Source organism: Aethalodelphis obliquidens, unplaced genomic scaffold, assembly GCF_003676395.1.
Source record: "Aethalodelphis obliquidens isolate GAN/ISIS:26980383/991018 unplaced genomic scaffold, ASM367639v1 scaffold20, whole genome shotgun sequence".
In the NCBI taxonomy this organism is placed as follows: Eukaryota; Metazoa; Chordata; class Mammalia; order Artiodactyla; family Delphinidae; genus Aethalodelphis; species Aethalodelphis obliquidens.
In genome coordinates, this window is record NW_020837964.1 from 11,255,470 (window position 1) to 11,281,358 (window position 25,889).

The 25,889-nt window shown below is 38.6% G+C and overlaps 1 protein-coding gene across 7 annotated transcripts in view; it reads right to left on the bottom strand.

Annotated features, from left to right (window-relative positions):
- Positions 1–691: 691 nt before the first annotated feature.
- The window catches only part of CNTNAP4 (contactin associated protein family member 4), a 262,365-nt gene continuing 237,167 nt past the window's right edge, over positions 692–25,889 (bottom strand). For 4 of the 7 annotated variants that reach the window (XM_027119210.1, XM_027119212.1, XM_027119213.1 and 1 more), the window contains 7 exons: positions 21,366–21,605; positions 19,663–19,887; positions 18,244–18,377; positions 17,319–17,406; positions 7,129–7,347; positions 6,726–6,797; positions 1,233–1,426 (listed from right to left, as the gene is read on the bottom strand). In XM_027119210.1, coding sequence (XP_026975011.1) covers positions 1,233–1,426; positions 6,726–6,797; positions 7,129–7,347; positions 17,319–17,406; positions 18,244–18,377; positions 19,663–19,887; positions 21,366–21,605 — 1,172 coding nt within the window. Of the gene's footprint in view, positions 1,427–6,725; positions 6,798–7,128; positions 7,348–17,318; positions 17,407–18,243; positions 18,378–19,662; positions 19,888–21,365; positions 21,606–25,889 lie in introns of all 7 variants that reach the window. The other 3 variants (XM_027119211.1, XM_027119209.1, XM_027119216.1) reach the window with 3 other exon arrangements.

The following is a 25,889-nucleotide window of genomic DNA, read 5'->3' on the forward strand; positions in this document are numbered from 1 at the left end:
ATGCCATCACCCCTTAGGAGGAGCATTCTTGAATAACTCTACTGGATTTGAAAAAAGGGGGCATGGTGCGGCTTATATTTCAAAAAGTACACCTGGATGTCAGTGCACAGCAAAATATATGCCTGAAGCGGGGGGAGATAGAGTTTAGAATGAAGAATGGAGCTCTACACTTCAAGTGTCTCTTTTTTCTAATACATAAGAAGATGCTCCATGGACTACAGTAAAGGGAGATCAAGGAAAAGTGGGTGATAAACTTTAGGAAAATAGAAATATAAACCTATAAAGAAAACTGACATAAGGTTTGGGGGAAAATATTCTCGGAAGTATATTTCATTTGAGATATTACAGTTGTAAATAAAAACAATTCTTTGAAGTGTTAAGAATTGTGTTTTTTATATCAACGAGTTTACGTGCCAACATTTCACACTCTTTGGGCAACTGGCATTACCCAGGGTCTTAACTACTGCTGATACCGAACCATGAGAGCAAGTTAAACAGAAAAGTGTTAAAGGCAAGACATCACATACTGATGAGCAATGCACTTTGTAGGTCTTGTTACATATGAATTGCATGTTCAGAGCTGGAGCCTGACACTCAAAACCTAAAGTTTTCAAAATCATTGAGAAGAGTCAAATAGAAAAAGAGCAATACAAACAAACCAGTGACAACAAAACATATTTCAACACTACTGATAAATTGTATTGAATGCAATACAGAGAAAGGCAAAGGGGTTTATATACTTTTGGCCACTGAAGATGCAAACACCAGCCAAACAGGATCTTAGAAGCATTTCCAGGTCTATGAATAACACCATGGGGACACGAAAGCAAACACAGAATATGTTCTCAAATAAAGCAAGGTCATTATAGTCCAATTTTGACTTTCACCTCTCACACAACTTAGGTATCACTTATGGCTGAGAGGCCAGGGCTACACTTTTCACATTGAAAACCTGTAGCTCTCAAGTGGGTTAAACTTCTGTTTCAGATCATATCAGAACAGTTGGAAATTAATCTCAATATCTAAAACTCCTTGTTATATAGAATGACCACTGTGGGAAGTATGTCACTGGATGAGGCCTCCTGGAGCTGTCTCGAGTCTGGACATGGCAACATGGCAGTGCTGCAAATCCATTGCCTGTACATTCAATGTAAGAACTGTTTTTTGTCCCTTGAGAGCCCCTGGCTATTAAATCAGACTGCTGTAATTATAAGGTAAATCACTGCTGCCGATCAGAAGAAGTACTCTTTCTGATTTTCACGGACTGCATTTTGTGTATTAAGCTCACTTTTCAAAACAGCCTCAGCACTGTCTACATTCTCTGACCTTTTTGCCTCATTTCTTCTGTATAACCTTTTCTGCTGATAAATGCGGACAGCTATGGCAGTGATGCACAGCAAGATAAAGATCACAACAGCTATCAAACCTGGTGAGAGAAGAGAAAAGAAATACAAAATCAGAATTGTCGTCCATGCAGAAACTGTAGACTTCACTGTTCAAGAAGTCATCATAAAATTATTTTCTACTGAAATCAAGCATCTAATATATATAAATTGGAAATTTCAAATCAGTATCAAAACCTTAGGTATTTCTGGATCAAGTGGTATAAAATATGTTGTTTACTTCTGAGTTCTATCAGTCTTGTAGGTTCCCCTTCATTTACTCTGAACGCATATTATATTGGATTCATTCAGTGCATTTATATGTACAATATGTTAATAACACAAGGTATTACCTACATGACTCTAAGACCATGGGGTCACTTCACATTAATACCCAGACAAGTTTTAATTATTTTGAAATTATAGAGTAATAGTAACATCATAAAATAATCAAATGTGTTTTTAATACTTAAATATGTAAACATTTTTTATTATTTATTTTATTTTATTATCGTTATTATTTTTGGCTTCACCATGCGGCATGTGGGATCTTAGTTCCCGGACCAGGGATAACCCACGCCCCCTGCAGGGGAAGCATGGAGTCTTAACCACTGGACCTCCAGGGAAGTCTCTGTAAACATTTTTTAATTGAAGTACAGTTGATTTACAATGTTGTGTTAGCTTAAGGTGCACAGCACAATGATTCAGTTATACATATATACATATACATATATATCTATTTTTTTCAGATTCTTTTCCCTTATAGGTTATTCCAAAATATTGAGTCTAGGTCCCTGGGTAAACAGTATGTCCTTGTTGTTTCTCTATTTTATATACAGTAGTGTGTATAGGTTGATCCCAATCTCCTAATTTATCCCCTTAAATGTAAACACTTTAATGAACTTGATTATCAATAATTTGTTGTATTGTTAAATAAATAGCAGGAACAAGAAATGTATACGAATAATCTTGACTAATGAAATATATCGATACGAATACATAGAGTAATTATATCTATATGAGGAATATTGATTTTTTGAAACACCTGATTGTAAATAAAAAATTGGTGGTAAATAAAAAATTGGTGGTAAATAAAAAATACCACAACTGTTAGCGATGCCAAATGGTTACCAATCCTGGCATTACGTTAAGTCAGTCTTCTTCAAAGTGTGATCTATGAATCCCTGGTGGTTCCCAGGACACTGTGAGGGGTCCACAGGGTCAAAACTATTCATAATAACTCTAAGATGCCTTTTTCACTGTGTTGTAATATCCACTGATAGGACAAAACAAGGTTAGGTCAACTTCTTGGTACCTTGGCATGAATTAAGGCAAGGCCACCAAACCTTAAAAGTGGTCACTGAATTCATAAAGTAGAAAGCAGGCATTGCACTACCAGATTCATTTAAGAATATCCTTGATGAAGCACTAAAAATTACACATTTTACCAAATCATGACCTTTGGCCATAAGTCCTTCTAACATTTTGTGTGATGACATGGGAAGTATTTGTAAAGTACTTCTACTGTAGCGTGAAGTATGATGGTTGTCTCCAGGAAGAATGCCAGCGTGAACATCTGAGTTGAGTTGTGAACTGAACTAGCTGCTTTTTCCTTTAAAGAACACTGTTTTTACTTGAAAGGATGACTGACAGATAAACTATGGTTGTTTTAACTGGGATATCTGGCAGACATTTTCTTTAAAATGAAGTAAATCTGTCACTTCAAGAAAAACAGGGCTTCCCTGGGGGCGCAGTGGCTAAGAATCTGCCCGCCAATGCAGGGGACACGGGCTCAGGCCCTGGTCCGGGAAGATCCCACCTGCCGCAGAACAACTAAGCCCATGCGCCACAACTACTGAGCCTGTGTGCCACAGCTGTTGAGGCCCACGTGCCTGGAGCCCATGCTTCATGGGGGGGGGCACCACAATGAGGGGGTCCCCGCACTGCAGTGGGGACTGGCCCCCGCTCGCGAGCCCACGCACAGCAACGAAGACCCGATGCAGCCAAAAATAAATAAATAAAAATTTTAAAATTTATTAAAAAGAAAAGAAAGAAAAGAAAAACAACTGACAATGTAGGATGCCAATGATAAAGCCAAGTTTTCAAATGAAAAATAGAATTTGGAAAACTGTTGTCTGTCACCATGAGTTTGAGAGTTCCCTTGTACTTAGACTCTTCTGATGAAATCAGTGGAGGTACTAATATAGTGTTTTCAGACGAAAATAGGTACAATGAAAACATGTGATGTGGATGGAGTCTCATATCATAAAACAAGGACTCTTCCTCCTAGTTTAAATTAGGTATAAACAACTCTAACAAATCCAACTGAAGCCAAAACTTTGAAAGTCCTCATCAGTCACAGTGGATTTCACAGCACATGATCTGATGGGCAGATTCACTACAGCCAATCAAAATATTGCCAGGGGCTAAGCCGATTTTTGGCGAGGTCAGCCTCACCTGAAAGGGACAGAAATTCCTTGTTGACAGATCCAACATAAACCTGGTAACTAAATTCTGTACCATACTTGAAATCTGAAGAATTTACTAATGGATACGATTTTTCATAGTTGGTCATATTAATAAAGAATAATTTAAATCAGAGGATCCATTTGATGTTATACATTTTGCCTTTCATCTTAGAAAAGTAATCAGTTGAGTTGCTATAAATACTTCTATTGTCTGGTTATAGGCCTCTAGTTTAAAGAAAGAGATTCTGAACAATTTCAGTGTGGAAAGCTGATGAAGTAGATACAGAGGGCAGGCTACTGCAGGCCCAGGCAGGACGCCCAGACAGTCAAAATCACGGCTGGACTCTGGAAATGGTTTGCTCCATGCACGTGATTTCCCTTTTAACTGGAGACAGTGTTATGTCAGGGTTTCTCATGTCCACGGAAAACCTTGATCTAACCTGTTATACAAAAAAAAAAAAGAAAAAAAGAAAAAGGATACTCTAAATGACATATGGCCATCTATCTACAGCACTCTGTGACACTGCCAACTGGTGAATGTGTTTTTATGAGGAAATTATGTAGCTTTCTGTCTAAATCTGAGCATTCATATCTGTGTATTCTGACCAGAAACCCTAAATATCTTATTAAATCAATTTTCCCATCTCACACTGTTTATTTATTTACTGTTTGTAACTGAAGAAAAAGATTACCTAAAATGTAAAACACGGGGGAATTAGCCAGTTGGAAACTACTTAAATGGATTAATTATTGTTACACAGTGGGTGCAATTTATGAGTAACGCAACAACAAGTGAAGAACTCTACCACAACGCTAGCAGACGGAGCAACATGCTACAGAACAGTATTCTGTGATTTAGCTGAGAAACTGCGCGTGACCCCAGGAGAGGCCTTCCGGGCTTAGATGGCCACGACCAGCTGCTCTGCTCCCGAAGCTCAGTCTGCAATGATCAAAAGCAGACACTCCTGGATCTGTGGACCCTGGCGAGACCCCGAGCAGCAAATCTTCCATAATTCTTGCTCTGCTCTGTGCACTCGAGTCAAGTGAGAATTTCACAGGTCACCTATTAGTTGTTTCCATTGTGTGTTCCATCCCAACATACAATGACTTACAAACAATATTCTAAAGGTTAAATACTTGCTGTAACATTAGCTTGACTATACAATGACTATTTATATCTAAATCTGTATACTTATCTCCCTATATCCTGACTATGTATCTATACTAGTTAAATGCACAGAAAAAGCACCGTTATGAGACTGAGACAATTTGTTTGACTAGGAATCCCAACAAGTTGCAATGTTGAGCACATTTTAAATGCTATAACTTCAAATGAGTTTTTACCATAGATTGTATTAATACTATATTGATATATTTATTGTAGACATGCAGTTATTAACTACTCTTCTAACAGGGTTTTAGTTTTTGTTTTTCGCTTGTTATATGACTAAATGAGGAACCTATTTTATGCATCTTTAATTTATACCTCATTAATTTGATAAAAAGTAAAGCAACTGAAAAAGCAATGGGGATGTTAATATTCTCACAAAGAGTTGACCAGTACTATTCTCTGTCTAAATAAAATTCTAAGTTCTTAAAGGAAGTCAGTGTCTACATGAGTAAGGGTGTAAAAAATAGAACCAAATGAATCAGGTATAAAGCCCACGGAAGTTGCTCAAGTATACGACTAATCACGTTACCTGGCAATATATTGATAATAAAATAACTGTTTACTTTTTATGTCCATATCATATGCAGAGTATGGAGGAAAGGTGAGCCACTTAACATTTCAATAATCTGATTAATAACATTCTTAAGACCATTAATCAGGAAGGAAAAGGTTTATGTAGGGGGTTGGTTTTGAGTAAATTATGTCTCAGAGAATATGCTGTTTTATTGCCAGGAAGATAAATTTAAAACTTTTTGTGTTAATTTTGCAATTTAAAATAAGTATTGGGACTTCCCTGGTGGTGCAGTGGTTAAAAATCCTCCTGCTAATGCAGGGGACATGGGTTTGATCCCTGGTCCGGGAAGATCCCACATGCCGTGGAGCAACTAAGCCCGTGCGCCACAACTGCTGAGCCTGTGCTCTAGAGCCCGTGAGCCACATCTACTGAGACCTCGTGCCACAACTACTGAAGCTTGTGTGCCTAGAGCCCGTGCTCTGCAACAAGAGAAGCCACCGCAATGAGAAGTCCATGCACCGCAACAAAGAGTAGCCCCCGCTCGCCGCAACTAGAGAAAGCCCGCGCGCAGCAACGAAGACCCAACACAGCCAAAAATAAATAAATATAATAAATATATTAAAAAATAATAATAAAGTAAGTATGAACCACCCTTCTTCCATTAGTTTTGTATTTGATAAAATGCAAATAAAAATGTAATATTCACTGAGAGGAGCATCTAAACCATGGAAATATACACCTTGATTAAGCATTAAGGCAACATTAAATATATGCTTCTAATGTTAATCTCAGGTTTTTCCTACTTCTTACATAAACCCTTGCAGAAGCAGTGATGTGTCCAAGAAGGCAAAAAATGACACTTCCTCAAATCCAGTCAGAACACCCTAGGGAATGGAGATGGCCATTATCAAGCTAAATGATATTCATTAGTATCACAGTGTAACAACCATTCTTTTGAGTGTGATGTTTCAGTGAATTATCAATTATTTACACTGAAACTCTCCAAGGAAGCTGGGAATTCAGGATGACTCTATAAGACAATCCAGTACAAATAATAAAGCACCCCACTGACCTCAGGATTCACTGCCTAACTCTTGGGCCATGTGTAGATTCTCCACAGACAGCTTCTCTAGTGCTAACTACCTCATCATTAGCAATGATAGGAAGAGCTCGCTCATGCTTTCTACTACCTCCAATTACTGCAGAGTCACTCTTGATTGTGTTAGTGACGGGTTCTCTGTCATCTCTTGTTCCAGAATGATCTGCAGTTAAAGGACAGAAAAGGGGGAAGAGGGGGATATCGGTGAGTAAAAAGAAGAAATGTTTAAAAATTCATAAACTTTTAAAACCAGAACAGAATTAGAGAGGTCAGTGTGGGATGTCTGCAATTTTAACCTTAAGCAATGCCCACATGCAATGGTCCACAGGAATAACGAATTGAGAATCTAGGAGAGAAATGGGCAAGGACTGAAAATTAAACAAAACCAATTTCAAGAAACCATCTTGAGAACACAGAGTCCCAGCATTAAAAGATTTTAATATCCAGTGGACAAGCTGTGTTTGGGACTGGGTAAAAGAAGCGCCATAGGCCACCTGCAAAGGAGTGTGTCCTCTCCCTTGATGTGGCATCGGTGCCAGCCTGGGCCACACAGCTGGACTCCGTCACGTGTCCTGAGATGGTGATGGGGGCTGGGCGGCTGCGGTGCAGAGCGGCCTTCAGCGGCACCACGTGGCTGACCTGCACAGCAGAGAGACAGCCCAGGAAGCCCTGTGCACCTGCCAGCGCCGTCTCCTGGTCCACGTCACTGTGTTCTGGGAAGCCAAAGAAACACCACAGGATTGATGACAGTGAAGGTGCAAACGGGCGTTGCCACAATGGACTATTCCAAGTCTTGACAACGCAACAGCAATACATACTCAGCTGTTAAATTCCTTTTGCTTTTGTCTTTATTACAAGAGATCCATTAAATCTTTCCACAACTACTGGTGAGACATCCCAGGCTAATAAAGACAAGTTTTTAAGTATGGCTAATGAAATATACTGAGAGCTCTCTGGAAATAATTAAAGTCTCTACAAGAATGGGTCAGATAATGAACTGATCAGCGTTCCTGCAAGATGTTATCATGTTAGAGGTTGTATCTCAAAAGCTTTCAGAGACTCTTAATTCTTCACGTACAGCAGTGAAAACTTTCATACCTCACTGACTTTTCTCCCTGTTTCACCGTCCACCTATCACTCAGACTGAGGTATGTGTGTGCCCCCTATACACAGATAACCCCCCTCCATTTCAATGAGCATTTAGTTAATATGGAATTATTGTGGGACAGAGATTGGTTGAGTGTCAAGATATTAATTTATAATTTTACAGTGAAGAAGATATTTCACGCTTGGCAAGCATGAAATCTAAACAAGGGGAATTAATTGTAGACTTTTAACGTTCAAATGTTATCAGACTACGATGCATCCACCCATCCTACATGACCATAAAGCGGCAAGACTACTTTCCCCTGTGCTGCACCTACCGGGACACCAACACTTGCATTTCGGTCTTTTCAAAAACTAATATAATAAATATTGAATTTACTGAATGCTTATTATACGGTAGGCAGTATTCTAAGGGATTTGCATGCTTGTGTTTAAACCTTACAGAAGCCATGAGTATCCTAGTCTAGTCACACAGACAAGACCCTTTAGGTTCAGAATTTCAGTGATTTGCCTGAGGTTAACTCAGCTGTTGGCATTGTGCACTGGACTCCGGGCCTGTTGGACTCCAAAATCATAAGCTTCTTCTGTTTATAATTGACACATTCTTTCCTTCACTCCACTTATATCTTCTGCAGTGTATTTTTTTTTTTTTTTTTGGCTTGGTATCTATTCTTGAAATGACTCTGGGCAACTCTGTTCTGATTAAGCCTGTCTTGTTATATCAAGGTTTTTGAAGAACACTTCCTTCTGTCCCATTTTCATGCATGTTTTATACCTTTTTAATAAAAATACTGATTAGATGTTTAGCATCATGAATATCACACTCTAAAAAATCTGAAAATTAGACAGATTACATCACTTTCCTGTTGTGCTGGGGGATACGGTATTCAGACCCAGGTATCCTAGCTCTGGAGCCTATGTCCTTACCAGTAGGCTGTCCTGCCTCGTAGCACAAAGAGCCCTGAGAGGCTATCACTCTGCTGCTCCGTGAGCACACGGGGAACCCTCAACACCCAGCACCACATGGTTACATAGGAGGCGCTTCATCGATGTGTATAAACCAAAGAACTAACTTAGTCCCCACACAGCAGTCACTCATTTGAATGGATGCAGATACATTCAAATATACATATTTTTAGAAAAAGACAGCATTCTTGCTTCGGAGTTTTTTGGTTTATTTTTTTACTTTAACAAGGAATAAAAAGGAATATACTTTAATAGCAATATAATCAGAACAGTGCTTTTCATATTTCTTCTACAAGGTTTAAATCCTGAAAAAAATTTCTATAGACCTTAAAAAAAATCTTACATTTTGAACAACAACGAAAAAAGTAAATAGATAAAATTCGCTTCTCTGGTAAAAATCTGATATGAGGCAACTTTTAAAAACCCTACACCTTTAAACTGAAAATATTTACCTATTATAAAATATTGTAGAAAAAAGCTTTAAAATCTAAAACTTAAACTAGTCTGTCAATTAATATTTGTTTTAAGAGCTAAACATACAGGCAACGCATTCCCTGCTGTTTGAGCATCTTACATTCTAGTAGGGGAGACAGACGCTAAACATGAAACAGGAATGGATGAAAATTCTGAAGACTGATAATGCTATGAAGAAATAAATTAGAAAATGTGATGGAGTGTATCTGGAACAGAAATTTATCTTGATGGATTAGGTGATTCTTTGTGTGTCTATTTTAAGGATGACTCTGCACAGCCCTATTCTCTTAATCGTCTGTAGATATCTTACTCCAGCATCTTCTGGCTCTATCACTTCGTTCTTAAACTTTGTAAGGTTCCCTGTGATTTAGGAATTTTTATCAGATTGTCCCTGCTGTTTATCTCCTCTCATCTATTACGCATAGACCCTGGTGGCCCATTTTAATCTGCAGACACAGGTTTTTCTTTAGCTTGGAAAATTTCATATGCTGTGCGAGCAGCTATTGTTTCACTTTCATCCTTTTTACGCTTCTGGACTGCCGAGATTCACGTTTGGTCTCCTCTGCATATTCTTTAACTGCTTTTAATCTCCCTGCTGATTTCTATCTTTGAGGACTTGTTTTTGTGTGGGTCACGTGCTTTTCTCACTTGCTCTTCCAGGGAATGATTTCAAGTATCCACAAAGATCATTCTTTTTTAGTCTGGAAAAATCATACTTGTAGTTCCTCTAGGTCTTTTTGCTGCTTGGCTGGAATTTCCTTACAGCGCTCTTACTTAGTTTCATTCAGGATGGGGTCTGTCTCCTTGAATAGCTTCATTCTGGTTGTTTTGATTTCTCTCCCACTTGACTGCTGTTGAATCAAGGGTTGTATATAGGGTTGCTTTTCTCATCTGCTCGTTGATTCTCTGTCACTGCCTTCCTTAGGTGGCTGACGCCCAGAGAAGGTAGACAGCGTAGCAGCTGTCCTTGTCCGTGAAGCTGCCATCCAAATGCCCACCCAACCTCGGGACAGAGAGGACATGGTCCGAATTTCAGGATTCAGGACATCCTCACATTTCAGGTCATTCTCTCCTCGGCAAAGAGGGAACACAGAAGCACTGAGTTTTCAATGCTGCCCCTTCCCCACGGGGTCCAGGGGTCTCTGCAAGCCAAGCATTTTCCAGGAGCCACACAATTCAGGGTCTCCCTTAAGACTCTTCTAGGCTGGTCCCCAGACTCTCTTCCAACCAGAAGCAGGGAGTCTCACAACACTGTCTCACTGGCAGCCCCCAGGCACCCCACCTGGCTGCGCTAGACCGTCAACTCCCTTGTTTCAGGAAAGTCAATGGGTCGGAACTAGAATCTGGAGAGAAAGGGAACTATGGGACTTTGCATCCATCTTCCCAGAGTTGAGTCCAGATGAAGTTAACAGCTATATTAAGTTGCTTATAAGCAGTACATAGTATCAGAGAGCTGCACTGACAACTGTGTTCATAGAGCCAGTGGACAAAACATTTATCTTTCCTATTATCTGACTCCTGAAATGCCAACAACATGTAAGGGTTAGAACAGCACGGGTGGGGGAATTGTAGATAAATGCCTCTTACTTCATTGAAATCCTGATAAGACAATTATGTTTGGGATGTTTCCGGTTAGAAAAATTCTTAACTGACTCAGATTTTGCAGGTGGTCTTGCCTGTTAAAAAGTTAGCCTCAACTGTATCTTCCAACCAAGGGAATGGCTTCTGCTTTTGCAAAGAAATCTACCAAAAGTTCTACAAGAAAATAGAGTAACAAGAAAGTAAAATTCGTATGAAGCGCCTTTCTGTTTATTATGCAGAGAGAGGACTGTTTCTGGAAAGGATATGAAGTAAATGAAGAACAATTAAAACAAGAAGTGCTTCATGAAACTTCTTGTGGCTGTCAAAACAACAACAACAAAGAAAAACAAAACAAAACAAATAACTCAAAAGAAACCTAAGTAGTTTGGCCACACCTATGGAAAAGGGGTCACCTTAAAAAAGGATCTCAATGCCTTTAATCCATAAAGATAAATAAAGCTTGCCAGAAAATGGTGCAATGAATCAAAGGAGCCGTGCTAATGACCAGCAGGACATTTTTACCATCACAGGCAATTACAACAAGGATTCAACAACAACAACAGTTGGTGGAAAAGTCAAATGGCAAAGCAGACAGCAAATACTGTGTGGATAAAGGAGCAGTTTTTTTTGTAAACGGTATTTATTTGCCAACCAAGCCTACTGCTCTGAGATACAACCTTGAGAACCTGATTAATGTACAAACTATTTATAGTGAGGCATCTCGGGGTAACCTGAGCTTCTCTTTTGCTTTCAGCATGACCTGTGTCACCTGAAGTGTCATCTGACTGGACATTTACAAAATCACAGTGTCCTTAAGTAACTGAATTAAACTTTCTTGTGTACCCTTTGGCTTTGAAGCAGCTTTTATATAAAATGTCCCTGAGATTGAAGTCCGTTCCTGAAGCTCTTCTGTGAGATGCCGTAGACATCCTCTTCCTTCTGACCACATACTTTATTTACATCTGGCCTAGATCTCCACTGCAAAAATCTGAGTTACTTCCTGGCTCTGCAGCCTCAGAAGAGATAAATGATCCCTATGTGGTCACTGCCTTTAAATATACCAAAGCTACTCTCACAATGAGTGAAAACATCTTCAGGCTTTTAGAAAACTCTTCTAACATAAAAAACAATCTGTAAACACAACTCAGAACTTAATTTAATGAGTTTTGGATAAACAAAGCAAATGTAACGCAGCCTATTAATTATGGAGGAATATGAACCCAGTTTATTTGATGCAACCTGGCTCTTCCCACCATGATGTACCCACCGATTTTTGCTGTCAGTGGTCTTGCACCATTACATACCTGACATAAAAAAGTAATAAATAGTCGTAGTCGAACTTCACTCAGCCTCTGAATAGTAATTTTCAGTCATTTTGTAATAGGTTAAATTATATCATTATTCAAAATGTGGGCACATTTGCTATGAGAGGTTTTATGCAATTTCAAGAGTATGCAATGATCTTAATTGAGGTTTTTTTTTCATGTGGTGGAATTGTGACCCAATAAAGGCTTAATGAATTAGCAAAACAACTTTATACCTGCATATTTCCTTTGATTAATTACATAATTACATCGTAGAGAGATGTCTCTTTATATAATCTTTGAGTAAACAGGTCTCTTAAAGGAGCCGATTGAGGAATCATTCACTTTGGCCTCAGTACTTAACGCATTTTGAACATGCTTAACAAAGAAACGACATCAGACTGCCTGCCTCTTCAGAAGGAAGAATAGAAAGAGAGGAATTGCTTCCTCTCTGTCCTCCAGTACTCACTTCTACAAATGAGAATGGAATGTAGGAACACTTTTTGGCTCTAATCATCATTAACAAGCATTACTGGCAGCTATCAAGCAAGGAGGATAATTTATAGGTACCAGTATCTTACTCTGATGACATGGAAACCATCTCCAACCCTCTTTTATACTTAACAGACAACACAAGCAGAATTCACATTTCACTGTCTTTCTTCTGACTAGTGCTATAGACCATCATTAGGCTGGCCGGTCCAGTATCTCTTCGCTGTGGCTGTGCCCTCTCTCCACCCCAAAGGTCCTGTATCCGTACCTCCTGTCAATTCCATCCTCTCTCTCTCATCCATCAATGCCTGGTCTTTAATAAATTCACACACACAATAGTGTAAGTGTCTGATCATGGCTTTATTTTTTACTTATTCCTGGTACAGGTACATTTTAAAGCATGTCAGTAATTAAAGAAAGCAACAATTGCTTTCTCCTTTTTAGTTTAGAAATATTTGAGTTTTATCATTGTATGAAGGCTTCTAGATTGTGGCAGCTGATAAATATATAATTTGGGATTTGTGACTTCGGCTTTTATCGTTTAGTATTTTTTGCAGTGTAAGTTGAGCTCTGTTTTACGATGTTTGATGGCCAAGTGAAAGTGATGCAGGTGACGTCCTTGTCAAAGGCGTACACTTGCCCATCCCACCTGGAGCGTGGGATGTGCCTCTGACAGTATCCCACTGTCTACCTTATCATTTGCTCCATAGTTAATATCAAATAATACGTTTCAGCGTCACGAGTGCTCTGTGCTTTTGGAACATGACACTTCAGATCGATGCTGGGGTGTCACGATGAGGAGAAAAGCTGTTTTTAAGTTTCTAGGTATGGTCAATTCAAAATGATGTAGCTGACTGTCTGGAAACGATTAAAGCCGCCACAAGGATGAAGTCATGCTAAGTACTGAAGATGGTCTATGACATTTTAATTATTAAAATTTTCAAAATTCAAGCTGATGAATACAAAAAAATGACTTTCAGTAGATTCCTTGCTTTTCTTGCTCTAAACTATACTTCTCTTTTAAAACGTGCTTTTAAAATAACGCCTCCATTATCTTAAGGGACATTTCACAATATATTTACAAAATTGCAGTGCCCTTAGGTTACCTGGCTCATGTTTTTTCCTCACGTCTGGGCTCTTAAGTGAGTTTTACATGAACGGTTCCTGACACATTGAGATTGTTCTCAAAGCTCTTCATCGGAGACTGAGTAGATGTCCTTTCCTAGCTGACTACAGACTTTATTTACATCTGGGCTAAACCTCCACTGCGGTAATCTGAGTGTACTCCCTGGCTCTATGGCCTCAGAAGAGAGAAATGATCCTCAACGGTCATCAATCACCTCTAACATACAAAAGCTACTACTCAGGATGAGTGAAAATAATCATCCAGCTTCTACTCAAATAAATCATAAAACATATGATTCTAACACATAAAAGTATCCAGATATAGAACCCAGAGTTTAATTTTATAGTGAACTTTAACTATGAAAAGCAAATTTGATGTACTTTATTGAATACAGGAGTATCTAAATTGAGCTGCTTGGCAAACAGCTGGATCATCTCACCCTGGCTCCCAACTACTGATGACTACTAATGCCAAAGTTATTGAGTCTTTAAATATTTTAAGTGTAGTAGGGAGTTAGAGATGGTTTCCATGTCATCATAGTAGAGCTTGATATTATTTCTAAAATTTACCCTCCTTTTCAACATCTGCTAGTAATGTTGATTAATAGTGATAGTAATCCAAAATTATTCCCATGATTCTTCCTAAGTTTAAGAAATGAGTACTGGAGAAAAGTGAAAGAGGGGAAGAATTTCCTTCATTTCTGGGTTTCCATCTAAAATGGCAGTGGATGGTCATATCCTTAAGTCTTTGGTTGAAAATAGGCAAATTATAACCCCTCCCAAAAAACTGGTCAATGGTTTTTTCTGCTCCCTTAAAAGAAATATTCAGAAATTATAAAACGAAACAAGTATTTATTTTATTTTATTTTATTTTTTATTTTTTTGGCTGTGCTGCCTGGCTTGCGGGATCTTAGTTCCCTGACCAGGGATTGAACCCGGGGCCCGGCAGTGAAAGTGCTGAGTCCTAACCACTGGACTGCCGGGGAAGTCCCACCATATTTTAATTTATTTTAATTTGGAGGATAATTTGGAACTATTTTATCCCAAGCAGCATAGGGTACATTGTACCCAATTAGATACACAGGAACATTTTGTATAATGATTATCTGTATGCCCACTACCCATAAATTCTGTGAGGCAGATGCAGTGTCTGCCTTGCTGAGTGCCGTTCTCTGTGTACACGACAGGTGATCACAAAGTATGTATGAACAGGGGATCCAAACAGAATTACAAAAATGAAAACACAGGTGACAAGCGTGAGCACATGAGAATGTGCCTTGCAGACCTCCAACTAGGTGAGAGGAATTGACCAAGGGCCCCAGCTGCTGGGCTCTGAAATCCATCCTCATACTTGGGCCGGTGCCTTGCTTCCCATGGGCTGTTCCCAGCCAACAGCTGATCATAGCTGGGACTCTAAGGCAGACCCACCCTTTGGAAACATGGGACTCCTCTGATGGATGACAGACTCATGGGCTCCCCAAAGACTGTTTAACCTTTGTTGACTGCACAGAAGTCTAGGATGCTTCTGTCTAACTTTCCCTCCCTCTCTCCTTCACCTGAAGGCAGAGCTGCATGGCATCTGACGGCTCTCCCAGTCTTGGCGAGCTCTCTCCACACGTTCTCTTTCGCAAGTGTCCCCTTAATGAAATCCTCACGTGGTTAATTTTGTCTTGGTAGTGGCTTCTTGGAGGACCCTGACTAACATAATAAGCAACTTCGAGATTGAGTAACTCTCTGGAAAACTACTAGTTCCATCTTAGCATCAATTTTGCTATAAGTTAATATACCATATTACAATATAATAATATAGTACATAACATTTTGTTGTAAATTCATAAACCATACCATGTGATCATAAATTTCTAGTCTCCTTTGAGTTGCAAATGATTTGAATGTAATATGAGTCCTTGGCCAAGATCCACACCTTAGGCACGTACCAAACAAATTCTTACTTTTGAACTTGAATCTTAATTTTCAGCATGAGTGATATGCATTTTAATAACACTCTGTTCTTGAATGAAAACCTTAACATCTTTAATTCCTCATTAATCTGTGATATTCATTATAAAAAGGGAGACAAATATTTATATAATGAATGCTATTGTTCTACTGTTTGATGAATACAATCCTCCTTATAAAATGCAGATCAGTTTCCCAATTCTTTTATAATATATTTGGCTTATTTCTATTCACACAAAATATTTTCATCAGCAACTCTGGCATTAAACTTGAAGATGTTATTTCTTCAAAAATATGATTTTATCAACATTATGCATAATTGTTAGAGTTTTCTATCTTGCATTTTACATTTTTATGCAAAATGCCTCATCTCAGACCTTGCTAGACTGAGGAGCTCTTGAAATCGGGATTGGTTATAATGATCTGATTGTTTAATTACTGTAGTTGAATTTATGTAACTTATACTATGAAACTCACTTGGGATATTCCAATTAAGCTTCCAAGTATCTAAGTAGTACTTTGCACATATTTTTTGTCTCCGCTATAGCATCCTGGAGAAACAATGCAATGGATACTTCCCCTGCTTGCTTGGAGAATAAGAGCGTACAATACTGGTGCTTATCATAGTACTAGAAAGCCTATAAATATTTACCAACTTAACTATTAACCTTCTCAAGGGCCGATATTTTGATCATTCACCCACAGGTCTGATCAAGCATTCTCAAGATTCGGAGATTATGTACAGGGAATGCAAGAAATGGTATATCAAGGTATAAGTAACTGAAAAGGTCAAAAAAATAAAAGATTCCATTCATTATCTTGGACAAAATATTCGAGGTTAGGGTCAAATATCAAACTAGGAAGGAAAACCAGACTACAGAAAGTCTCCCACCCCCACTTTTATAACTAAAAAGAAAATCCCTTTTAAAATGTACTGCCCCTCTTTCCGTTTAGTCCTTGCTGGCAAGTATAAAAAAAAGCGCACATATTTTGATGTTAAAATGGCAAGAGTATGTTTCTACTTCAGTGCTATTATCAGAAGTAACTAGTGGATAGAAATAAGAATTATAAGGCATTTAGATAGACACTGGGTTATAAGTCATTGGGTTCTAGCAGGAGTGGCTGGCCACTGCACCTCAACAAGGCAAACAGGATCCAGGCCACAACCTAAAGCATATTCACTAAGCAGCAGAAAAGCAATTGCTTCCTCCTCCATTTTCTTTTAGATCTAATCCTAGTTTTATCATTAGATGATGATTTATATATCTGACAGCTGACTGATACACAGTCTGTTATTTCTACTTTTATTTGATATTCTTGAAGTGTGAGGGCAATACCGTGTTTCATTATGCTGGACTGACGCATGGCACACGCCAGAGTGGCATTACTATCAAAGTAGCATGCTTGCTCATCTTGCAAAATGTCCCTACTCACGATTACATATACCCCTGAGAAAGTACAGCTTCTGCCTTGATTATCATTCACTTCAGAAATGAAATTATGCAAGAGATTTCTTTTGGCCTGATGAATTTGCATGTGGCGTGTGTGTGTGTGTGTGTGTGTGTGTGTGTGTGTGTGTGTGTGTGTCTGTGTCTGTGTCTATGTGTCTGACATATGACTCTTCTGGTCCATGTTTATGCATCATGATTAGGCGAAAGGCCATTCCTTTTACTTACCTAGAATCCTGCCCAGTACAAGGGATCTGACTGCACTGAGTTCTGTACCTGATGCAAGGTGGACTTGTCTCCTCGCTTTCTCATCAATCTATAAAATTGTTACATGAGGTGCAAACATCCAAACGGATGCCGTTGTTGAGAAGAGGACAGGAGGCAAAGGAAGACAAAAGAAAATGATAAAATAGGCAATAGTTAATATGGCCCCAAAGATTGAGGAAAACAAAGTTTAAAGAGTTAGCCATTTATACAGGTGAATATTATTTTCTAAACTATTTCTGTGCACCCTCAGATACCAGTGCACCCCACCTTCTATCCCTATCACTTTATTTTTCTCCACTGTGTAAGAAAGCCAAAATGGGGAAAACCAACAAAAAGATACAAGCTATTCTCATCTTGATATTTTTACTTAGCTGGGTATTTTCACTTGAGTCATTCAGCTAAGAAATTTTCCTCTACCTAGAGGGTTGAAATATTAGTGCTTTTCTTCAAAAGCTGGTAGAGTGAATAATTCAACTTTCTCTGCTGTAATTCACATCATTTTAAAATTTATTCTGATATTGCAATCATTAATTTCTGTGCTAGAATTATGGTTGCATGTATACCCATCTGAAGTAAACTGGTTTCATTAGAGTAGCAATGGTCTTACCAATAGCATAATATGGTAAACTAGAAAGTATTTCCCGCCTGAGTAAAGCAAAACAAATAGGAAAGTTTGGCAATTTTAAGTATCAAATATTAATAATATTTTGCACAGAATCTTATTGCTTAAAAAAACTGAACACATCTGATGGTCTATGATCTATCCAAGAGCAGCAACTGAAAGGATGTCTTTGTTTGATCTATCCATTATCCAATTTCTGCTGTAGGTCCTTCTTGCTGGGGAGCATAATTTTAACCATTGCTTCTGTTGCATTTTCTCTATTACCTCCACAAAGACCACTGCTTCTTCCCTGTTAATCTTTACGTGGTGAAGCTGTCCATCAGCCATGTTTTTGAAATCAAAGTTAACCACATCGGGTTCTTGATGTCTGTTTAGCTTGTACCTGATCTGCAAACTTCCTAAAGTAGGGGGGAAAAGTTACATTTTAGTTAAAATTGTATTTTAAAAACTACTTACAAAAACTCAAGAGTCCTTTTTTGATATTAATTTCTGGGGGAAAGTTCACAGTAGTTCATTTGCATGTACACTTTCCTCATAATCCCTAGAAGTCAGTTTCCATGTGAAATTGCACTATTTTCAAAATCAAGAGCAAATATGCTGCGAATAAGCAGGCTCTTTCCTGCAAAATTTTAATTTGTCAAATATGTGATTAAGCATTTGCAAATCTCCGTACTAGCCTCTAACTTAAAAAAAATAAGATTTAGTATATTATGAAGTGCCGAACTACTGTGGAATATTGCAAGAACGTTGCTTCTATCATCTCATCTTTCAAAAAAAATACATCTACCATTCCTGAAATGCAACTGATGAATGGAATTATTATAAACAAACACTACTCACTTAATTGCCTGCAAAGATGTCAATAAATTTACTTCACAGGATATCTTCCAGTTTAACAGAGAAAATGTCCTAATATATATAGATAAGCTCAAAATGTATACAGTGAGGAGACATACACTTATTGAACAATATTATTTTTATTTTGGTGTTCAGTGACCTTGGGCCATATTTGATTTAGTTGAAATGATATATTCACATGTTTGTATGTTCGTTTGTTTTCCTCACCCAGAGGATTTACTCATAAAATTTTTATCTCTAATCCACATAAAGGGAAGAGAACAATAACAGTAAGTGGTTTTCTGTTGCACACACGTCCTAAGCCACATACCATTACCCTGTATCGATGTACTAGCATTTCCCGTGACTACTTTATGGCTGAAAATCAGAACCAACAGATTATTTTGTGGACGTTTTCTTACACATAATGCTAGTTTGTTAACATTCTCTCAAAACTTCTCTACTTTGATTCAAAGGAAATTACTTGTTATGTACAAATAGGCATCTTATTTCAAAATGAACCACAAAACTGATACTGTTACATGGAAGAGTAAAGTGATCCTAGCAATGATAAAATATAACAAATATTTTATGTACATAAATTAAAAATTCACACTGATTGTGTTAAATTACCAAAATTATAAAGCGATACAGGCATTTTAAGTGTTTTAAATAGTCCTTTTAGATTAAGCTGATAGGACAGTACTGAAAACACAAAACTGAATACACAGGACAGGCACACTTCTTTTCCTGTTTGTAGTTTGAGCAGCGGGACCATGAGAAGGATCCACATTGTTCCTGACCTAATGTTCTCACCCAGTTTTCCCTCGTCTGAACAGCACTCACCATTTTTGGCAATGATAACTGAAAGGTATTCTTTATAAAAGGAGTTGACGTAGAGCAGCAAGCTCGGGGTCCGTGTGGTGCGGAAGCTAAACTCGATCGTTTCCCTGCTTAGCCTCATGTCACCGTGAAATGAAGCCGCCTGGGAGCTGGAATTTTTACTTAGGGAGTAATTTTCTTGAAAATTGTAAATCACAGATGAGCCAGATCCAAAATAGGCAGAAATCTCTGAAATGATAAGTACATTTTACGTGAAAAAATTTAAGAAACAAGGATGTTGCCTCGGTTATACTGATACTTTCCAAATTTAAAAAATAACTATCCAAACTTTTAAAAATCATTTTACTTACACAAGATTAATATCCTAAATTTGCACATAAACACACACACACACACACACACACACACACACACACACACACACACACACCCCAAACAGATTTGTATAAAAGTGAAGAAGGTGGTGGGAGAGGAAACTAGCTCGGGATCCCAGAACTCTGCTTTCCTCCGTTGCTATACAGGGCAGGTGTTGAACGTGAGCTTCAGATGATGCTCACGGATAAATGCAGCAACATCTCCACTCCCTCAGGGCTTTAGGTTTTTTGCCTGTTTATTATTTTTACTATCTATAGATACACGTTTGAGATACTCCATAACATGTGGATGCAGAATAATATTCCTGATTACACTTAGCAAGATGAACTGGAAATCATTTAGATCCAGAAAATAAAGGCATCCTCTTATAAAGACATGAGGATGTAAAGACACAGGTCTTAGTTCTAACTTTAAACATGAGAAGCATAGAATGGTAGCAGCAGTGATTGATTACCACAGGTTGATTTCAAACGATAACTTACTCCTGATAAAAAGTAGATGACCTGAAGAGTGCACTTTGGCCAACTTTCCATTAAATAATCTCAAAGGCTTTCATTGCAAATCAGGGACTGATTCAATTTGCAGCCAGTTTTCGTTAGCCTCCTTCAGGTAAAGGTTCAGTAGCCCAGAAACACTTAAATAAAGCAACTGGATTAAACTGGTTGACATTTTTCTATGAGGAATTATAGCAAAAGTTTGTCTATTCATGGAAGTCTGTTCAGAACGCTGAGTACTACACTCAGTTCGTTCCTTCTTCCATGACACGGAGCAGTGAACAAGACCAGCTGAAAAACAGTCCACTGTTTCACTTCACCAACAGACAGTCGGCATTTCACAGAGCAAAACGACCAAGTATCTCTATTTTGTTACATACCAATACTGAATGGAAACGTTATTTATATTCCTGGAAATAATATTTGTTTGGTAAAACAACAAAGCTTCCGAAATGTCTTTGCATTGCTGACCATCTTCAAAAATAACAATAATGCTTTTAATGATTTGAAAAATGAGAACTGCCCATGGGACTGGTTGTTGACACCCATATTACTTAAGAGCATTAGCTGTAGATAGAAAAGATCAGACTGCGCAGCCAACACTCTACAACACCTAGAGGCGGCTATTACAGGGTTTACCATCGATAAACACGGTGTTCAAAGAACCCCGGCAAATATTTAAGTAATGAAATGTCATTGGCATAAAATAGGCCATTTGCCAAAAAAAATTCAGAAATGGAAATACTTTTGTTTCAAATAGCTACAGAGAAAAAGAACTGTGGGAGGTTTTATTCACGTTGGATTGTCTTGCTGCTGGGGCACCCACGTCACACTCACCGTCTGAGCAGAACGGCCCTGCGTATGCAGAGGAGGTGCAGTCACAGGAGAAGCCGCTGGGCTTTTCCCTGCACTTCCCGCCGTTGTGGCACAACTTCCCGTAGCTGCTGCAGTGCCCTCTGCAGCCCGGCTCCACTCCCGGAGTCACCTTGGCTCTTTCTTCCAGGTCCAGGGCCATTCCGTTCAACTGCAGAGACCGAATGCATCCCAGAAAGCCCCTCTGTCGGGTGGCCGTTCCACCTAAAAGGGAAATACTGCAAATGCAAACACGTTCCTAGGTGTTTTGTTCAGGATTTTAAGACCACACAAAACTGAGGCCTCACGGAGGGCGGCCAAAATCATGGCCTTAACAGAGAACCACTGGAGTCTGAAGAGCCAATATACTTTTAGAAGCACGATTTGTGACAAAATAGTAGAAGAATTCAAAAAGATAAAACATTGCTTCACGTTTTTTCCCCGAAGGTTGAATTTGTTATAGATTTGTTTTCTAAAAGAGTTCTATTAAACTTTAAATTGGAGACTTTTTTTAATCAGTCTCTTTATTTTAAAGAACTTAAAGGCTCTTTCATTCAAAATAACAGTGATATGCATTGATATTCTTATGTAGAAACTAACCTTTTTCTTGCAATTTTAAATAAGCATATATTTGTGGGTAAGTGTGGTTCGTCCTTCACATTGAAACCTGATCCTGATGCCGGGACAGTTTTAATTTAGTGAGAACTATGAAGGAATCCTTGAGCTTTTCTAACTTGACTGTGCGTTGATGTGATCTTTTGGTTGTTGTCTTTTCATCAAAAACACACAGCATCAGTTTGAGCACCAGAGTATTTGCTTCTGTCAGGCATATTTCCCAGTGAATTTTTTCTAAGTGTTGGACCAATGTTCATTGTTAGAGATTCTCAACGAAATCAGGAAAGGGGGTTAATGAGGACACACAGTGGTGTAACATTTATTGAATAATATATAACAACATGTATTTACCAAGTCACCCTTGAAGAGGTTTACAGTGTTTGGGTAGAATCAGACCCTGCTATTCTAAGGCAGAGGTTCTCAAACGTTAAGGAATATGAGTACTACATGGAAAGGCTTCTTAAAATACAGGGTCAGGGGCTTGTCCCAAGAAATACTGATTGTGTGGACCAGAAAAAAAGGCTGTGAATCTAAACGGTCAACAAGCACACAGGTGAACCTGACGCAGACAGTCACTTAAAGCACTATCTTACTGGGAATGTAAGCTCTGGGTGCACTTGCGCATACACTGGTGCCCAGGAATACCATACATTAACGCTCAGAATTTGAAGGAGGAAGATAGTGTCCTAATCTAAATAATCTGGGTGGCTTACCCAGAGACAGTTAGGTGGTCTTGGGGCCTCTCAAAAGGAGCTTCATCTTTGAACAGACGATGCTGCCTCACCTCCAGGATCCTACACCTGCTCTGTACCTGTTCTCTCTTCCAGAATGTGTTAACTCTCCCTACACGCCCACCCCCAACTTCATTTAGCTAGTTCCTAATCTAGCCTCATTTACCTAAGGTCTCCTATTCTCAGAGATTCAACAGGTTTTTTGATTTTTGTTTTTTGTTTATTTTTTGGTATTTCAGAACCGAAATTTGGCCAGAAAGACCCTAAATAAGTACGTCTTTGTCATCATCTAGCAAGCTTTACTTTTGTACAGTGTTCCTTGTATATTATCAGTGTATCTCCATCAGAATACACATTCAATAAGGGCTATTTCAATCACACTATATCCCCAGAACAAAGAACAGTGCCTGACACATAATAGCTGTGCAACTAGTATAATTATCTATAATTATAATTATGTATAATTATAACTAATTATCAATTAATATTGATAATAATTATTACTTCTCAATGAATTTACTGTTAGTAAATAATTAACACACTCATTCACTAAACCAACTGTACCTTAGGAGTAGTAGATGGGAGCTTAGTGCTTCAAAAGTTGAAGAGAGGTACAGCCTTTCCTCACAGGGATGTTTGGGTCCCTGGGACTGAGATTGTCGATAAAACTCAATAAATATTTCTGAATCAATTAATTCTATGTTTTTGGATAATGAAACACCAGGAAAAGGACAATAAAAGAATTTCTGAGAATTCTGAACTCATGGTACTAATGCTATTTAGTCTTATATTTCAAATGACTGTATTTAAATATCTGTATTCAAATGGCTTCAGTTGACATAATTTGTGTCTTTTCAATGAAGAATATGAAAGTCTTAAGGGTGTGGGTCATATTTTCTATTTATAAATCCAGATGAAGTACGGTACGGAGCCAGACATCTTACAATTCCAGTTTATGTGGGCAAGGAAGAGAAGGACTTGCTTTTATCCCAGAGTTTCAGAATTGCTGACACAATTGTTTCATCCGTCCTACATTTACTCAATCTCCTGCCATCCTTGAAGTCTCTCTTCTCCCCTTACCTTGAGGACATCTTTTCTTTTCCTTCCACATCAAAGCTGCTGCTAACTCAACTCAGTAAGAAAGTCTAGGGCTCAGTCAAGTCTGTGACAGAGATTCTTTCGGCATTCTTGCTGGAGTTTTCTTTCCTGGGAAAGGAAGGCAGCCTGCAGCCTTGGTTTTAGCTTTGGCCCAGGCACTCTTTGGAGGAGGGCCAGATACAGCGAAATCTGGATTAGAGGTGTATTCCTGGTGTATTTCATGGACTTCGTGTTACAGTATTCTAAATCACAGTGTAGAGTTTATAGTACACAGTAACATTAAATCATGGCCTGTTATGCATTTGTCACTCTGAAACATCTACAGTCTCTCTGATTTAGGGGTTTGTCTCATTCTACCAGTGACATAATAATAACTAAATAACCCAGAGTCCAACAACTGAATAATCCATTTTCATTGGTTCCAATTCATTCATTCTTGTTTGTTTTCTGCTGTTTTGTTTCAGGTGATGAGAAACTAGAGGCATAGAAAAGTCCAGGGACTAGCCCATGGGCAGAGCTGAGAAATTTTAGAATAAAAACGTTTAGTCAGAGGCAGAGTTAAGACTAAAACCTACAGTTGGCCTTTCGCTACAAGGCCGCCCCTTTCCTCTCCATATAAGAATATGGTCAAAGAAGAAAACTTCCATTTTCTTCTCCTCAGATCACTTTTGGTTTGAATGGCATTTCAGTTCTGCAAGCTTTATTTAGCAGCTCTTTGCTGGACACTGTCTGACATTGGAGGTACAGAGTTATATGCAACTAATCGTGGTCTCAGAGATCTCACAGTCTAGTAATGGATTTAGACAGAGAGACGTGAGCACAACATGGTGTCAGTGGCAGAAATAGATACCCCGTGGAGAGGAAGGTCAGAGGATGGGGATATTAACAGGTGAAAATACACATGTAGACATGTGAAACACATGCCTAAGGAGCATCCGTAATAGCGAGACGGAAATCAACAGTTTTGTAAACAGGGCTTCTTAATTCCACACTTTTAAAGAGTTAATGGTTGCCTAATCAAACAGTTCTAAACTACTTTTTTAAATTACCAAAAAAATGTAATGTCTAATTAGATATAAACATTTGCAGCACACATGTATTGAGGATTTTTACTTTACCATTAGGCTTCAAGTTAATAACCTTTTATTTTAAGATGTAACTGTTCAGGAAAACATGACTAATGTAAATACGATTGGGCCTGAAAGCTTAATTAAAGATTCCAATGACTTTTCTGGGTTAGAGTATGTCCAATTAAAATGAGTTGCAGTTTGATTAATTGATTCTGGATGTTTCTGCTGAGTTATTGTGTTTGGAACTGTCTTCCAATTAATTTTCTATCAATTTACCTGCCATACTATATCAGATATAATGGATTCCGTAACTTCACAAACACTGAGTATTCTGTGAAACAAATACCCAACGTTTCTACGTGGATGAATATAACTGAATCTGTTCCCTTACATAACAGTATTGGGATACTGCACCTAAATAAATGCGCAAGGTGCTGCGTAGAGACTGAGCCCAATCCCTTTATCACATTCCACACTCTCAGGAAGTTAGACTAAGTGACAGATGCTACTGTCACAGAGTACAAGCTGGCTCTTTCCTATGCCAATTTCCCACTACTTTTGTGGCAGGAAGACCTTTCATTTTTTAATGGCAAATTATTTATGTGCTGTGCTTGAATATTACTGAGGATTAACTGGGAACAACTGTGTAATTTGCCCAGGGGCCTTAGAGGAAAAAAGAAATCAAGATCCCCACACTTCTCTTCAAAATCCAAAGTTACAGAAGCTTGTCAGAGTACAGGGGTTCTCTCTGACCAGGGTGCTGTGCAGAGAAAGGCAGGGAAGGCCCTGATCATGGGTCACCTGCGGGCAGGGAAGTGACTGGGCATGAGGGCTGGGCCACGACCAAGTCAGGGGACTGACGGGAAAAGCGGTCCTCTGTACATCACGCGTTGGACCTTCAGTCCTGTCCTTCCCAGCCATCCCCTAGGTCTGGGGAAGATGCAGCCCTGCAGCAATGATGGTATCAGTTAGTGTAGAAAGCTGTGAGCCTGGAA